We start from the raw sequence: 18,256 nt of genomic DNA, 5'->3' as shown, positions 1-18,256 counted from the left end.
ATTAGTTATCTTTCTGCCTCTTCTTCTGAAAACATTTCTTCTACAATCATGTTTTGTTGCTGCTTCTGAATTATTGGGGTTCTTTCTTGGTATTGTTCTGCTTTGAGCTCATTTTTATGATCCTCCAGTTTCTATATATTCATTGTTAATTTCCTAAACCATGATTTTGTCTACAGAGACAATATAATAAATAAAAAATCAAAACTTTCAAAATCTCTGCATTCTACCCAATGAGACCATAATTTCCTGTAGGCCAACTTCGTGGTCCTGTAAGTAGTCACTTGCTGCCAGGCTTTGTTAATGAGAGTTAAGCAATGAAAATTATTAAAATGGTGTTTCAAGAACTCCTTGATTATTAATTATTAGGTATAAATTATCTCAAAACATCTTTAACCATCTTCTGTTATGTACTTCAGTATTCATAACTGCAAATATGCTGCATCATCTAAGGCAGATAATATGTTTGTGATCCCGTGTGTGGTTTTTTGGAAATGGTTAAATGTTAGTGATTAAGGATTTCTTTCTCCTTGTTTTTTGCTGAAGTGGAAACTAATGTTGTATTACTAAATTTCAATGTGTAAATTTGTTTCTTGAAGAATATCAAGTGTTATTCCATTTCTCACTACTTATTTCTCCATTTATTTTGTAACGTCGACACAGCATATGTTATTCTGGCCTTTAAAGTATCGATATCATGAACTAATGTGATGTGGTCTAGTCTGCCATTTGAACAGTATCATATGCTACTAGATTTTTTTTTAATTTTGTATGTCGGTTCTAGATGGGTTTATCATCAACAGCATTGCATACATACAAACTTCTTAAACTTCTGTTGATGGGTGATTTAGTTTCATGACACCATGAATGAAACCTTACGATTCCCCCCTTTTCTGTCTTCTTTGATGCTATTTTGTTCTTCGCTATTCTGGTACTTGCTGATTATCCGCAACCCCTCCGAGAAGTCACCAACTTGTTTTGATTTATTTTTTGCCAAGCTAATACCCAAAAGGCTTCAGCCATTCTGTAAATGGCACTATCCTAAGAATTCCATAAAAAAGCAAGAAGCATTCATGATAAAATATGGTTCTATTCTGTTTTGAGGACCGTAAAAAAATTTCATCGAAAATGTATGCATAAAAGCGCCAAATCTAGCAAACGTGCCCATCAAACAGCGCGGCAAATCTAGCATACGCGCTGATTTCAAATTGCGTAAGTTTAGATCATTCTATATTTCTTAAGACGCCATTGAAATACTAGTTTAATTTTTAAATCCTTTTTTTATATGCTATGGATTTAACAATTTGGGTATTGCCCATGACGAAAAGTCTGCAATAGAAATTTTTCTAAGAAAAGGCATCATTCATTATAGAAAATTATGTTTGAACAACCAACGAGATGAAGTTATGCTTTAGCGATAAGATAGCAAAATAGCGATGCAGGAATTCATTCAGTTATGTTTAGCTTTTTTATATATATATAAATTATAATAATGATCTGAAATAGTTATTTACTCTTATGCTTCCATTCAGTCATGTTTAGCCTTTTTTATATAAACTGTAATAATAAAAAAGTATTTTATGAAATTAACCTTTCATCTAAATTAAAACATAATCTTTAGATAGTTATTTACTATTATACTTCCTTTCTTGCGTTAGGGATGCCGCAATTATTTTTGGCAGCACTGGCATCAACAATAGTTTGGCGATTTTTTACGGTTCTCAAAACGGAATAGTACCTAAAATACTTACCTTTCTGAAGAAATCCATATGTAATTTTATTTGCATTGTAATTCTGTCCATGTACACAGAGCCTTAAAAATAACCAAAAATTACCCAAATTGCCTTAAAATAATCAAAAATTGCACAAATTTGGCATTGTGTATGCATTTTTTTCTCCCCGTGTAGACAGCGATCTCCTTGAAGTACTACTGTTTTCGTTTTGCGATTTTGTGTCAAATCACTATAAAGGGCGAATACTTTTCAGATTGTTGCCACCAAATGTTAAGAGTCCTGCATTATATTTGAAGAAATTAAATAATGAAAAATCTGCATAAATGATTGTGTATTTCTCACATTGTGATACCTAGAGCCATCCAATTTTGAATGACGTAATCCTACTGCGAATATGGACATCTGAAAGCCCAAATTTGGAATTTGTCTTATTATCAATTTTTTATTTTTTAAAACTGTAACAAACTTTTGATTGAAAGATCCTAATAGGTTTTTCCGCCCAGCAACTTAGCATTAAAAGAACGTAATCAGTTATTTATGAAAAGCGAAGACAAGAAGGCAAACATATTTTAGAAGTTGGTTCAAGCTGTGGGCTTACCTGTAACAGAAGATACCAGAGGAGTTTGGACTGTTAAAACATGACAACTGGAATTGATGGGAAATCGATATAAAGTTGCTGTTGCTGGATAGAAATTGGAGCTTCATAGAAGGTAAAGAAGATTAATTGGATTGAAGTGCAGTAAAACGTGAAAAGCAGGATCAGTGTTAAAGAAGGTCCAAGTGGTAGAAAAGCATAAGAGGTTCGGCAGACGTAATTTGAACCAAGAACAAGAGAAATAGTAATCCAGCTACTTAATGAATTTTTCAGCATTAGGCATACACTAGATGAGGAAATGGGTTTATTCATCATGAGGATAAAACTTACTGCAAATAAGCTAAATACAACTTAGCAAATCTTTTTAAAGGATTTCATGCAATTTGGCATTTACTCCGGGATTGTACAATAGATTTATAGGTGGAGGGGCAAGGATTTTATGTTGGAAAAAATCACTGAAGAGTAAGGGAAGAAAGTAGACTTTGTCAGGTACATGCTAATTGAGAAGACAGCAAGGTAAGCATATTTAATGCTGTTAGCACAAATGCAGGGTAAAAGTATAAAGTATAAAATTACTATAAATTTAAGAAAAAAATAGGAAATACGAAGATAGGACCTTGTCATAGATGTCATAAATTTGGACACTTAATAGTGGAGTGTAAAGAAAATTAGAATAAAAACCAGAAGTTTAAACTAGATGATGAAAAGGGACAGTTTAAAGGTAAAGAATTAATGTTAGTAGAACATTGTTTCAACATCATATAAAGGAGGTAATGCGGATAAATTTAATTGAGTCATAGATGCAGGAGCTACAACCTATTTCTACATTAATAGAAATGTAATGATAAATTTTGAAGAAATTAATGATGTACGTATGTCTACAGCTGCAGGAATTTGATTGGAGTAGATTATATTATGCCAAACAGTACAATAGACTCTATGACATAAAACCACTTAGGTATGCAATAGATAAAAAGAAAGCTGTTTGGGGTATGGAAACGGGAAAGTTAATTAATGTAGATGATACAAAAATATGGCATAGAAAATTTGCCTCATAAATTTTTATTATATTCAGAATGCTAGTAAAAATCAAAGCTTGAAAAAGCTACCCGAAATCGAAGAATCAATGGAAAATGCAAACCTGTATTATTGCTAAATCTAGTAGAATATCTCAAATCCATTCCAAAGAGATCCAATAAGCATTGCAGTTGGTTAATTTCAATGTTTGTAGCCTGCTTCACTTCCATCGGGAGGGGGAGGAGGAAATTTATCCTTGCTATCATAGATGACTATAATAGATTAATAACTGTATATTGTATTAAAAACAAAAATGAATCATTCAGTATCTTTAAACAATATCTTAAGTAAATGGAAAAATCAAGAAATAGAAAAGTAATTAGTATGAGTACCATTAACGGTGGTGAATTCTGTAACAGGCAATTCAAAGGCATTACCTGAAAGTAGAAATAGTGTTGTGCAAACAAATGCATACACCCCAGAAGAAAACTATGCATGTGAACGGTTTAACTGAATAGCATTAGATGCAATTAAAGCTACGCTTCAGAGTTGTAAAATGGGAAAAGAATGGTGGCTTTTGTACAGCAATTTAACAGTGATAATTTTAATAGAAGGAATAATTTAACATATACAGTCTATAATCCGGACCTAAAAGCTACATACTTTCTGTGCATGCGTAAACGCATAATGTGTTTATGTATGCGCATAATACATTTACGCATGCGCATAATACGTTTATGCATCCACATTTAATGTATAACGGACGGTATAAGCTAAGGTAAAATTATCTATTTCAGTTAATGTTGCAGATGGCGTTGTTCCTTAATCTTCAAATTGGATCCGGCTTAATATTTTTTTCAGACTGTTAGAGCAATTTTATAAAAGTAAGCTTGAACTTTCGATTATATCAAAAAGAATTTCAATTCTGGAGCTGCCAAAGGATCTACAAAGCGAAAGCATGTTTCGATGGCCATCAAACAAAAAGTGGAATTGCTGCAAAAAATGGATAAAGTCATATCCTTTGTTTCTCTAACCATTCCGAAATCTGTTTATCAATTTCACGCTGCTCTGCGGGGGGGGGGGACGTCGAGGCATGCAATGAACTGGACGTTGATCTGTCAGCACTATCCTTATCTTCAGGGCAGATGTTTTTATTTTATTCAGCTTATAATTCCTTACTAAATGTAGTATTTCATCTCAATGTACTCCATCTTTGATATGATTTAAATCAAATTCCTAGTCAATATAAATATCACAAATACACATCAAATAGTTTTCTGGTTGCAATTTTCTAAGACTATGCGTAATGTATGCTTTATGCATGTGCGCGTTGAAAGAAATGTTTAATAAAATAAACAAATAAATATTAAGTTTTTTTTTTTTTTTTTTTTTTTTTTGTAAATTTTGATACGCTTTAGATCATAATTGCTCTTTATTTCATAAATTACAGTTTCATATTTTTAATTTTATAATTTCTGCATGCCATCTTACCAGATTTAAATTGATGATCTATAATCCAGAAAAACCGATAATCCGGAATCACCGAAGTCCCAACAAGTCCGGATTAAAGACTTTTGACTGTATATGTCTCTATTCCAGATGTGTGTTATTTCCTTTAAATATAAATAAAAGGTTTAAAAAGAAACACTGATGCCTATTTTATGCAAAATATATGTAAAAATGTTATCCCGAAATGTGTGTGAAAAATTTGTGGCTTTAATTTTTTATAAAACCTAGGTTTTTTTTTTTTTTTTTTCTTCTCAAGACTTGTATTGCAAGCAAGTGCCAAAGCAAAACTGAAAGGGTAAAAGATAACTCATTATTATAAGTAGTATAGATAGAATGATATATTGTAATACCAGGTGGTTATAAAATAAAATAAGTATCTCTATTTGGAACTGTCTGCAGCTTGAAAGAATAATCCAGATGAAACCAAAATCGGTACACTTACTAATCAAGAAGAGCAAGAAGAATGGAATCATTTTAAAAAATTCATTGCGACTATCGCAGACAGATGGCGCTGTTGAATGTATAATGTGTAATACAAGGAAAAAATTAAAATGTAAAACCAGATGGCATACCTAATTTATTGAAAAATGCTACAGATAATGTGATTGCGCTTGCGCATTTCGATGCCTATCAAGTTCATGGCATTGAGCTGGAAGACACAACATAGGTGGTACATATTGTTCGCAAATGCAGAATGTAATGTGTCGGGAGTGATGTTTCGCACATGTTGTAGTATGTGATCTTTTAGGTTTGCGACTTTTCCATGGTACACATTAGATTCTAAGTATCCTTAAAGCCAAAAATCACATGGCGTCAGATCAAGGAATCAAGTAGGTCACAGCATACAAAAGTACAGGCTTATTACTCTATCTTCTGTGAAATATTGTCATAAAAATTGTTGTACTGCTCAACCAATATGGGGTGGGGGAACCATCTTGCATAAAAACTGTTTCAGTAAGATACTGTCTTTGTTGCATTTGAGGAACTACACATGCAGTAACAATGTTTGCAACACATGCAATAACCGAACAATATGTGCAACATTATGCAGTAACCAAACATATAAGAGGTCCTGATGGCCGTATAAAATAAGAACCAAGAATGAAACTTGCCTTAAAGCCACACCACAGCTTGAGGTTTGGAGAGTGGAAGAGTTTTCTTGAATAACATTTGGTGGCTAAATAAATGTTGGCTTCATTTTCCAATAAAATCTTCCATGGAAAGGCATCATCCACATCCATTTGTGCTGCAAATGTTAGAGCAAATTCCAATCTCTGCTGCATTTCACCTGGTAACAATTGCTGATGACGGCTAATTTTTATGGATAAAATTGGATTACTTTTCTCAGGATTTTTCGAACAGTAGCATATTGAGTATTCAACTCCACATGCACTAGGATCAGCTTCTGGAGTCCCTGATGATTCCACAATTATAGTGGCAATTTCTTCTTGTATGGGGAGAGGTAGTGTTTTCCTCTTCCCCTTGCACATTTTACAGCAAACGATCCAATCTCCTCGAATTTTTTTACCATTCTTCTCACTGATCACAGTGTCAAAAGACCTTTACACATTCCTTTCATACGCCTAAATTCACATAAAGCAGTTGCCGCATTTGAGCTGCTAATGCAAAATAGTTTTAAAACCAATGCATGACTGGCAAACTAAACTATGTTACCGGCAGAAATGACCACTTTTTAATTTTGCTGATGATTACAACATTTGCATTGGCATGACCATCTGTTGGCGATTGTTGCATCTAATTTATTATTATTATTATTATTCCATTCTTCTTTCTCCTTCTCCATTAGTAAGTGTACCAATTTTGGTTTCATTTTGGATTATTTCTTCAAGCTACAGATAGCTCCAAGTACAGGTACTTATTTTATTAGCACCCGGTACATACATTTATTTAACATTGTTAGAGACATTCATATCTGCCATGAATTACTAAAAATATTTACTCTACATCTTTTGAAGTAGAGTAATATTCGAAATGAGTTCACCTCAGTTAGTCTGTATAAAAATGGTTCTATGCAGTTTTATCATAAACTTAATTTGAAAATTATGAATTTGGTGTTCCAAATATATTTGGTTATAAAATGCGTGTTTTTTACTAAAAATTGTATTAAATGTTTTCTCTTTCATGAAGATTTTCATCATCATTAGCAATGTAAATTTTTCAGGTTCATGTAAAGAATTTCATAAGAAATTGTCATATTTCTGCATCAGATATTTAAAAGGAATATGTATTAAATTATTATTAATTTATTTTCAGACTGCAAAAATCGCAAGTGGCTGTAAGCCAATGCTTTTGTTTACAGAAGGCTTTGAGGATCAGCCTGAGTATGAAAGATTGAAGAATTTTTTTATAGGTAGGTATTTTAATTATTGTCTTTGTTTTTATAAAATTACTGTGAAACACTTTGATTCTTTCTTCAAAAATGATCAGCATTTGGACAAAAATACAACCGACAATCTGAGAGAAAACGAGAGGCAAAATTACTGTATTGGTGTTTATTCATCCTGCTTATTCACAATAATGTCATTTGCAGTTTCTGATGTGATATAAGTAGTCTACCACATTTGATACTTCTGCACACAATTACGATTGTTATTCTTTTAATAAAAAAGAGCTAAATTTTCTTTGTAAATTGAAATATTTATGAAAATTTAAAGTTAAATCTTTGTTTGTATATGTATTGTATCATGGCAGTTTTTTATTGGCTGACCTTTTATTTCAAAATTAAAATTGCTGTATTGAATTTTTGATTTCACTTTATGTAAATTTTGCTTCAGTTAGAGTTAAAACAAAATTAACCAGAATAGTAAAAAGTAGACATGCAACAAATCTTAAGTTTTCTCAAACTTGAGTCTTATAAAAAATTCTCAAATCATTTGCCTCCTTTATATGTGAGGAAAATTTTTAAAAAAGGGGGGTAAAACGTTTATTTAACATTAAAAATTTTAAAATAAAGCAAAATTTAAAATCTATGTTAAATGGGAAAAGTAAATTTAAGAATACAACTTTAAAAAATATAACTGTAACTAATGGCTTAAGTCAATCTTAAAGCAGAGCATCTGCCGTACGTCATGTGATGCAAGATTCACCAAAATATAAACATTCCTTTTTTTACAGGTGACTCAACAAACATTAGTTATGACTGGAACTCTTTGCACTAGCAATGAAGCTATAAAAAAATATAAAAAACTCTCTCACTTTTATTACTTCTTTTATGTGCTTAATTCTTTAATAAATTGGTGTTTGTCATACACAATCGTCTAATTATTAGACAATTGTGTAGATATATTGAGAAGAAATATGTGTTATATACCAGTATTTATTGAGGATTTACATTTGAAGTTTAGTAAATAAAGTGTGTAATTAAAACTTTTGAATCTTGAAATTCATTTCCTGATTATAATTTAACAAAAAGTGTTTGAGTTCAATGGGAATGTGACCAAAAATATTCAAATCTTTTTTATAGTTTTCTAGAATTTATTTAAATTAAAGCAAATGTAAAGGACAGAAAATTATTTCAAGAGTGAACACTGCTAAACACAATGCTGAATACTAAATTCTTTCCAGAAAAAAAAAAAAAAAAAAAGATAGTGGGATTTGGAGTCTCTACAAAGTAATATTTGTAATTGAAACATTTATAATTTTAAAATTAAATTACCAAAAAAAGAGTAAAATTTTAAGCTTTTAAATATTTAATGAGATTTGAATGTTCCATTTTAATTTAAAAACTTTAAAGAATGTTTTCTAACTTTAAGAGCAGTCGCGCAAATTACTTGTATTCTTAGGTATTTTTCATTGCATTTCGGCTTTATTCCATTTAATATGGAGTTTCTTCTTGTGGATGTTGTTACTTTAAATGATTCTCTGAGATCTTTTAACCAAATGATCTTTTTATATTTCTCACTTGTGTACTGTTTAAAATGTAGTTATATCCTTTTCTATTTCTTTTTTCATATTGTTAATTTCATTTGTGATATTCTAATTCTTACAAACCTTTGCATTTAGTACTTTGAAAGAATATTTAACATTTAATTTAAACAGAAAATTTCTGAATGAAGTCTTATTGAAGTATTGAATATGGCTAAAATTTCAGAGTAATGACTGTGTTGCTTAAAATACTTAGCCTGGCTGTTCAACATTTTTATGTAAATTTTATTAAATGTAAAATAAATAAGGAAAGTTTACCGCTGAAAATCCTAAAAGAATTGCATTCATTGGTGAGAAGATTAAACTCAGGTGTTATGGCGTACTTAAATTTATTTCGTTGAAATGGAGACCTTTTCATCATTGTTTTCACTTGTGAGCATATTTTGTTTGTTCTGTTTCATGTTACTCTGGTTCACTGTAAAATCATGTTTTGAGTTGATATGCTATCATCTTCATAGCATTAAGCATGCGTTTTGAGAATTAAGGTTCCTTTCCCCCCAATTTTTCTATTAATATTTAGCAGTGTTATGTGCAGAACGAGTTTTTTTTACTTTGAAGGTGTAAAATAAATTTTCTAAAGTTTAGTTCTTATGAAATTTGAGCTCTAATATAATGCAAATACCGTAACTTCCAGAAGAAAGGCTGCATCAGCCATTCTCGAGAAAAATGGCACACACACACAAAAAAAAAGAAAAAAAAAAAAATGCCCAAACATAACTCTAAGTTGAATTGCTCATGGCATCACCATGAATGTTGCAGTTGCAAAATCTCGACCTCTGTCATGATATATGGCATTTCAGTTGAGAAAAATGCATGAAATAAAACCATAACCATAAAATAAATTATAGGTGAAATGTTGAAAATATACTTACGTTCACAAATGTACTTTTAACTAAAGATGTTATATATGTAATACTCGTATTGTGTTATAAAAATACAACAAAATATTAAACTGAATGGCAGAAGAAAATTTTACATTTTCTGACAAATATAACTGCAGGAAACTGTACACCATATGAACCCTGATTCTTCATTATCTGAATTAAAAAGATTTAGCAAATCCTGAATAGTCCTAAGATCTAAATAGCTTAAGTCTGCCAGAAAGTCACATTCATCCTTTTGCTTTACAGTCTCTTTATCTAGGGATGTAATTTCAGCTTCTTTGAATCCTAATATTATTGATGGCATTTTCACAGATTTCCACACACTATCTACCCATTTTACAGCTGCTTCATAAGATGCTACATACATTTTTCCACTTTTGTTATAAGTGTGTAATCCTTCACTCATCCAATACTCTCATCGCTTTTGGACTTCAGCTTCGAAGGATTTATTAACTGACAAATTGACCAATTGTAAAATCTTTTGTCAAGCCTACAGGAATTGTTGCTAAGTTTGTAGATAATTTTTTATACCTGGTTTTCACTGAATCAATGAAAATGCACAGAATCCATTATGAACAATCCTTTTGGTTGGAAGAAATGTCAGTTATGAGACTGACAGTTTTTGTAGCCACTCATGCATGATTGTTTCGCACAACCATCCATTCTCATTTGCACAAATAATCTCCCTTCAAAATAGTTTTTCTTTTAAAAATGATCATTCACTTTAGCTTGTCATCGTTTGTGTCACAAGCTAACAACATGCAAATGAACTTCTTTCATCCCGTATCGTAAGCATGAAATGTTTCTGCATCAGTTTCATCAACAGTCAGTTCTGTTTGCAAGTGAGTCAAAAGCTAATGGTGTTTAATTACATTTATTATTTTTGGTAGAATTGTTTGCTCTTTGCATATTTTAGAAATGATGTTTTATTATCCTGCCAGTTCATTGGTAATTGTTGTGTGGTACACATAGAAATTTTTCTCTTCATAAATGTGCTGCTTCAGCAAAACCATCATTTGAAATCATTTATAGTTATTTATTATGCCATAAATTTTGCTGGATCAAATTTTTATCAATTTTTTTATTATTATTGTTAAAATAGCCATTTCCTTGTTTCTCCTCCATCCAGTTTGTAAGGTCATTCTTTAAATTTGGCCTTCTTATAGTACCATTTTTGGCTGATTTCTGTTATAATATAAGTGCATGTCACCTTTTTATTTTCAGACTTCTTTCGAGGACCTGTTGTTGAATATATAAATCTCCAGGGCTTAGAACATTTACTAGTATTTTCAGTTGTAAACGGAAAAATACTGTTTAGAAGTTATCGGTATGTATTCATTTTATTTTATTTAAGTAAAATTATAATTGATGCCTCCAAATTTATGTGATTATAAAAATTTGTAAGTAAAGTCTCTGAAAATCAAAAAGGAGTTAATGCAAAACCTATTAAATATGTATCATAAGTGTGATTAATTGTCAATCCATTTTAAAAAATTAATTTTTTATTAAATTTTTAATAATTTCATTAATGTTTCCAATTTTATTACTTTCATTTTTAGAGTTTCTCTGAAGAAATCCGATACCAAATCTCCCAATGTTGAATTAGAAGAAATCGGACCACATATGAACTTTACTCTTCGTAGAAACAAATTAGCATCCGAAGATCTATTCAAACGAGCTTGTAAAAAGCCTAAACAACTAAAGGTAAATATTTTTATTTTCTAAAATATTAGCCCAAAAGATTGGAAGTTATCTTTAAAAAAAGTTCACATACACATTGCCTATTTAAAAAAAATTCTAAGTAAGAGTAATGCAAGCATGTTTTGGGTTTCCATAAACTTTCAGATTATGTATCTTTATGTTTAATACAATGAAATATCTGGACATTTTTAATCCTGGTGTGTATACTCAAATGGCAGAAGTCCTAGAACAGCAGTATGCAAATTTTTAGATATTACTGTTTAAAGAGTATTGTCATTTATAATTTGTTACTCTTGCAAAACAGTTTCTAATCTGATTGTAGCAACTAGTGGGAATTTGAATGTAGAATGTTAATTCAAACCTAATGAATGTATTATTCAGTCTCTTAAATTATTTGCACATTAAACTTTCCTTCATGATGCTAAAGCCATACCAGAATACTTCATGAAAGGTATTACAGCACAGTGCCTATGACTATATATGTATTGATAGACAAGAACATTGAAAGAAATAAACATTCACATTTAGGGTGAGAGGTACCAGAAGCTGATTAGACAATGAACGATCCTCAAAAGTGCTATTGCATATATGGGATCAGGGCTATCTGTATGGTTGCTAGCACCCTAAGCTGATTGAACTTTGGTGTCTTTTTTAAGTATAATTATAAAAATTTTCAAAAGGGGGGGGGGGAACTAAAACTGTATCAATGAATTCATCTCCATAGTTTTTTTTTTTTTTTTTTTTTTACATACAGTCAATATTTTTTGTATTTATACATATCTAAAACATCCTTTAGTTTTTGAACATCATCAAGTTTTTCTGATTTTTCAACTTCTAGGTGGCTTTCTATGCTTTTTATATTTTCACGTCAAAAGCCGTTAGCATAATTTTTTCAGTGATGATCTAGTTATAGCAGTCAGGCTGATGCCAGTCTTGAAAGAACAATAACAATAATGTCTAGCCTTTAGATCAGAAGATCTTTTCATGATATTTTCTGTACAGTATCGTATTCTAGAGCAGTGCTTCGCAACCGGTGTGCTGCGGCACATTGGTGTGCCATTAGTAGGATATAGGTGTGCCACAACCAAATACATGTGTTTGACATTTTGCAATTTTTTATCATGTATTTAATACACAATGACAATTTTTTTTTTCCTTAATAATGTCTATTTTAAATGTTTTTATATATTTCACTGTTGTGTGGTTGTGTGTGTGATTGTAAGTGTGTCAGCATTTGAATTTTTTCGGCACTTCCTTGATAACTCGGAACTCAAAAACTTTTGTGTATAAATAAATACATATATACATTAGCTTTTGGTGTGCCACGAAATTCCAGAAAGATTTTTTGTGCGTCGCAGGTGAGAAAAGGTTGCGGAGCACTGTTCTAGAGAACCAAACTGCTGAAGAATTCAATCTGTTTTGACACACAAATAACCATAAGCATTTTTATAAGACTTAGTTAATTAATAATTTTAGTTTAGTTCATTTAATAGTTTATTTAATTTTTCTTCATTTTATTTGATCTGAATTGTCTTAATCTACTGTATACATTTGTAGATTTTTATATGAAGATTCAAACAATGCTTAATAATTTAATATTTGTATTTTATTTTATTTCAATATATAGTACATTACTAAATTTATTCACACAAATATTATGTACATTAATTATGAATTTTATTTTCAATGTCTTTAAAAATACTCTAATAAATAAAACTAACTTCACTAAATGGTATTTTCTCCATATGAAAGTATAAAATTTTAGAATTAAGCTAGCAACAAAACATAAAATTAGAATATCTTTTTAAATACTAATATATTTTACATCAAAATTGTATTACAAGTAATTAAATAACATGAATTATGCATTATCACTAAAATAAAGTAACTTTGGAGTTCCTTCAAAATGGTGTTACTGCACAATGTTTCTCACAAAAATTTCCCTCCCTGTTTCTCACAAAAATCGCCCAATTTTAAGATTTCAAGGTTCACATCTATGCCATTGTGTGGTGTAAATAATATACCTGAAGTTCCTCTGAAAACCTTGTAGCATCCACCTAAATACTAAGTGATACTCATTAAACGTTCGAAAACTTTTCACCGCTGTCCTCATTCTTTTATCAATAATTTTATTAGTTTGTAAATGCAGTGATCTTTGAAACCATTTCTTTACACGTTCAAGGAGATATAATGAATGTTCATGTAACTAAGTATTCATGAGCATGTTTCCAGTTATTAATTTCAGCTTTCCTTAACACTGGCTCATTAGGGAAGTCAAAAATTCTGCAACAAAAGCAACAAATTTTATTGGTGCTGCTTTGAATAAGTAAGGCACCTTCTAGTAAAATTTTCATCATTGCCTATTTTCTTATGCATCAATATCACAGACAAATTATGTTTAAAGTCAAAAGTCGTTAATCTGGACTCGTCGGGACTTCGGCGATTCCGGATTATCGATTTTTCCGGATTATAGATCATCAGTTTAAATCTGGTAAGATGGCATGCAGAAATTATAAAATTAAAAATATGAAACCGTAATTTATGAAATAAAGAACAATTATGATCTAAAGGGTATCAAAATTTACAAAAAAAAAAAAAAAAAATTTTATTTGTGTACTTTATTAAACATTTCTTTCAATGTAAGTTGTTTAAGTTGCTTCGTTTTATGTGATAATACTTTCTCTTTAATTCTATAAACAGACATAATTTCTTGTTCAGTTAAAGTTCCGCTGTTCAAGTCCTATAATTGCTGTGTCGAGAATACCGACTAATTTGTCAATCGAAATTTTTTCATTTTCAATAACCTGTGTGTCACTTTCTTCACTGTTGGAAGCGAATTATAATGACGAGGAATTTGATTTAAATCATATCAAAAACGGAGTACATCGAGATGAAATGCTACATTTAGTAAGAAATTATAAGCCAAATAAAATTAAAAAAGTAAAATAAAAACATCTGCCCTGAAGATAAGGATAGTTCTGACAGATCAACTTTCAATTCATTGCACGCACGCGGCGTCCCCCAGCATGAAATTGATAATTTTTTGATTTTAAGATTTTGGAATGGTTAGAGAAACAAAGGAATTGCCTTTATCCATTTTTTCCAGCAATTGTACTTTTTGTTTGATGGACATCGAAACATACTTTCACTTTGTAGATCCTTTACATATTTGTAAATATATATCGGAAATTCTATTTGACATAATCGAAAGTTCAAGCTTACTTTTATAAAATTGCTCTAACAGCCTGCAAAAAATAATAAGCTGGATCCAATTAAAGAACAACGCAATCCGCAACATTAACTGAATTAGATAATTTGAGCTTAGCTTATACCTTCCGTAAAACATTAAACGCACATGCGTAAACATATTATGCACATGCGCAGCCGTAAAGGTCTTACGCGCATGCTAAACACCTATGCTCATGAGTCAACGTGACGCATGCACAGAAAGTTTGTAGCTTTGAGGTCCGGATTATGGGTGTCCAAATTAGCGACTTTTGACTGTATTTGCATATTTGAGAAAACCACACTATTAATTGAATCTGGCCCATTCATATTATGATCACTTTTATCTGGTTATAAATGATATGATCACTTATTATTGTAATTCATCACTTATTGGATTTCACTTGATGGTAATTCATGTGGCCAGTATATTGGATCATTGTAGTTGACATTTTGGCTCAGCTTTCAACTTATTGCCCAACATTCCCAATATTCCTGGTTGTGTAACATTATTATCTAAGCCTTCAACCATACTACAGTTGTGATCGTAGTCTCTTAATTTTTGCATGTAGTTTTTATTTTCTTCATAAAATATTTTTAGTAGGTTTGACCGTACGATCTTTAGATGACAGATCTGGACATATATGTATGTAGCGGAAGACGTTCAGCCTGCATTATTCCCATTGTTTGATTTAGAACTAAAACAAAATAGATCCTCTGGATGTTTCTTGACTGTTTCTTCTTGTTGAAGATGTCATAGTCTTGGATAATTTGGGGGGGCACATTTCTCAATTTTAGGAGTAAAAAAAAAAATGAAATAAGTCTAAATTGTCTACAGAAAACTAATAAAAATGCTACAGTAGATTGTTGCAAGTGATAGAAAACAGAACAAAAAACACAAGAGCACCCTCAAAAACAAGCAACTGATTCTAGTGTAACAGAGTTTCGATGTCGCTATCGCTATATTTTTTTAAGGTCATTCATTATATGGAAGAAGTAAAAGCCAATAAAAAAGTGTTTTAGCTCAGTATTAGAAGTTGAACCCACCTTAGACAGAAAATTGTTTAAAACATCAGATTTAGAAAAATTATATTTATTATTTTCATTTGAGAGGGGAAGATTCTTGATGGTGCCTCAGACAAATGGCCATGTTACCGTAAAGTTGCCATTAAATGAAAGGGAAGAAACTGGAAAGATTTCTGATGTCGCCATCATTGACTTAAATCTACACAAAAGGACAGTAATTAATAGTGACTAGTCTAGCTCACATCTGTCATATTATTTGATACCTCATGCATCCCATATGTCATCATGTATCGTATAACACATTTGGTAGCCAATTATGTTTTCATTATTGAGTAACTTATGAAATCAGGCATGTAGTTCTCTTTCTTTACAGCTTTACAGTTTGAGTATGAATTTTGTTTTAAATTCGTTTTTCTTTGAAAATTATTAAATGAAAAGTGTTGTGTATCCAAAAATGGCTGAATGGTTAAAAAGTTGAAGTTCACCTGAAACTGAAGCTATGCATAGTAGTGGATTTGGCATCTACCTCAAGAACGTTTTTGAAGAGCACCCATTTCAGTATGCTTCAAATTTCATAACAGTATATATATAGACTTGCATATCTGTGCAGTCTTTTGAAAAATAAATAAATTAATTTTAGAATTACAGAATTTCTTTTCATAAAGGCATCCCTCATCTTAGGTAATCAGTCCTTGCATGCTTTGCCATAAACCTAATAATCTAGTTGTAACAGAACTTTAAGCCAGATTTGAAGTTAGTTGTATAGTTGCTTGTAATAAATATTTAACAGAGTTTAATGCAAAACAGAGCAGTTTTTTTAATGGAAAGTTTAAACTTTTCACTTAATTTGAGATAGATTAATTTTAGAATCCATTCTTTTCTAGCCTTAATTTTGTTATTGTTATCTTATACATTCTGATTTTCGATAATCCCACACTGAGTAAATTCAGTAAATTTCAAATAGTGATTGCTGATATAAGACATTTGAGTAACTGAAAGAACTGTTATGTTAATAGTTTACATTTCATAATTTCTTCTTCTCGTATCTTTCATTATAAAGCAGATTTTTAGCAGACCTGCTAATGATAGTCTGCTTTTGTGTTTATAATTTAGAGATTATATTCTCTTGTGCAAAAATTTTAAACCTGGGTGTTAGTAAAATGAATTTAATCTTATAATTAAAATTCTTGCTCCGTTGTATTTTCTTTGGGAGCAAGGAGCAGCCTTATGTTTATTTACTCTTTTATTCAAAATATTGCCATTCAAGTAAAATATAACAAAAGATATTTGTAACGGGAATGTTGAATCATACATGTCACCAAGAGTTAAAAATAATACAATTCAGCAATTTTTAATTGATTCCTTTCTATATTCTTGATAAATAATTGATTTACTGTTGTTCACTTTGCAATTATCATTGAAATACAGTTCTTACAAATCATAGTGATGATGTTTCTGTTCTGTAAAATTACTAGATTTTGTCATTTTACAGATATGTAACTCAAATCTAAAAATAGCTTTTTATTTTATATAATATCACAGTCATTTGCAGCAACAATCAGTAATGCTTGGTTGTAGTTCAGTATGTTATAATGTTATTCTGCATATGACTGTGTAGGGGGGAAAACTGAATTGATCTTTAAATGCTTAAATTGGCTAACTTTTTGTGCTTGTTATAGCCCAAGAAAGTAAAGAATGTAAAGAAAGATGTCTTTGGATCAACTCATGGCCGCATTCATATGGAAAGACAAGATTATTCCAAGTTACAGACAAGGAAAATGAAAGGTTTGAAAAAGAGGAAATTCGAAAAGAAGCTTCTAAAGAAGGACTTATCTGAACCTGCTGTTAAAAAACCAAAAGTTGAAACAACAGATGCTAGGGAAACAAATGAAGAATCAGCAACGAACTGAAAATCTTTTTCTGTAAGATTATTGTGTAAAATAGTTTTATATGAAATAAAAAAGTGTACAGAAAATATTATTTCACTTGATTTATTTGTGAATTATTAAGCATTGTGTTTACAATGAGTTGTTGGACACTTAGATGATATTTCAATATACATATTTTCGAAGGTTTCAAAGAAAAGTTTCACACATGGTTTGGGCAATTTTTGTCTTCTTTATGCATGGTTATGTTAGAGATGACTGTCATTTATAAAAATTATACTTTGCGTAATTGTTCACCTTGTTCAAGTCTCTTAATGTTTCTAGCAAAAAAGTGCTGAAGTAGAAATGTGATATATCAGTTTACTGATACTGTATATTAATAAAATTTGGAATTAATTTCAAAGATAAATAATGAATAGTGAGTCAGATCTTTTAAAATAGAATTATTAAATAGATTTCAGCTAAAAAAAATGGGGAAAAAATTTTTTGTATTTGTTATAATTTCTGAAATACTGTAAGTGAACAAGATATTATTTGGTAAACAGGTCTTGTTATAAAGCAAATGCTATAGTGTGCAAATTAATTGGGACAAAGCGATTGTTAAAACTGTTACACTATGAAAGACAGCATTAACCAGAATCATGTTTATTTTACAAATACATTATAATGGTTTAATGAAATGATGAAAATTTTAGAAAAATTTGAGGTGCGAAATATGCAAAAATCAATAGTGTGCTT

The 18,256-nt window shown here is 30.6% G+C and overlaps 1 protein-coding gene across 1 annotated transcript in view; it reads left to right on the top strand.

Moving 5' to 3' along the window:
• The window catches only part of Non3 (Ribosome production factor 2-like protein Non3), a 42,144-nt gene extending 24,532 nt beyond the window's left edge, over positions 1–17,612 (top strand). Inside the window, exons 6-9 of the mRNA XM_035373041.2 lie at positions 7,126–7,222; positions 10,905–11,007; positions 11,240–11,384; positions 17,312–17,612. Of these exons, the coding sequence (XP_035228932.1) occupies positions 7,126–7,222; positions 10,905–11,007; positions 11,240–11,384; positions 17,312–17,542 (576 nt within the window). The 3' untranslated portion in view covers positions 17,543–17,612. The remainder of the gene's footprint in view (positions 1–7,125; positions 7,223–10,904; positions 11,008–11,239; positions 11,385–17,311) is intronic.
• Positions 17,613–18,256: the final 644 nt, after the last annotated feature.

Source organism: Stegodyphus dumicola, chromosome 11, assembly GCF_044657685.1.
Source record: "Stegodyphus dumicola isolate Sdum_Otavi_A_Nest chromosome 11, ASM4465768v1".
Taxonomy (NCBI): Eukaryota; Metazoa; Arthropoda; class Arachnida; order Araneae; family Eresidae; genus Stegodyphus; species Stegodyphus dumicola.
The sequence above is the reverse complement of the archived record's forward strand: the minus strand, read 5'-3'. Positions and strand labels throughout refer to the sequence as shown.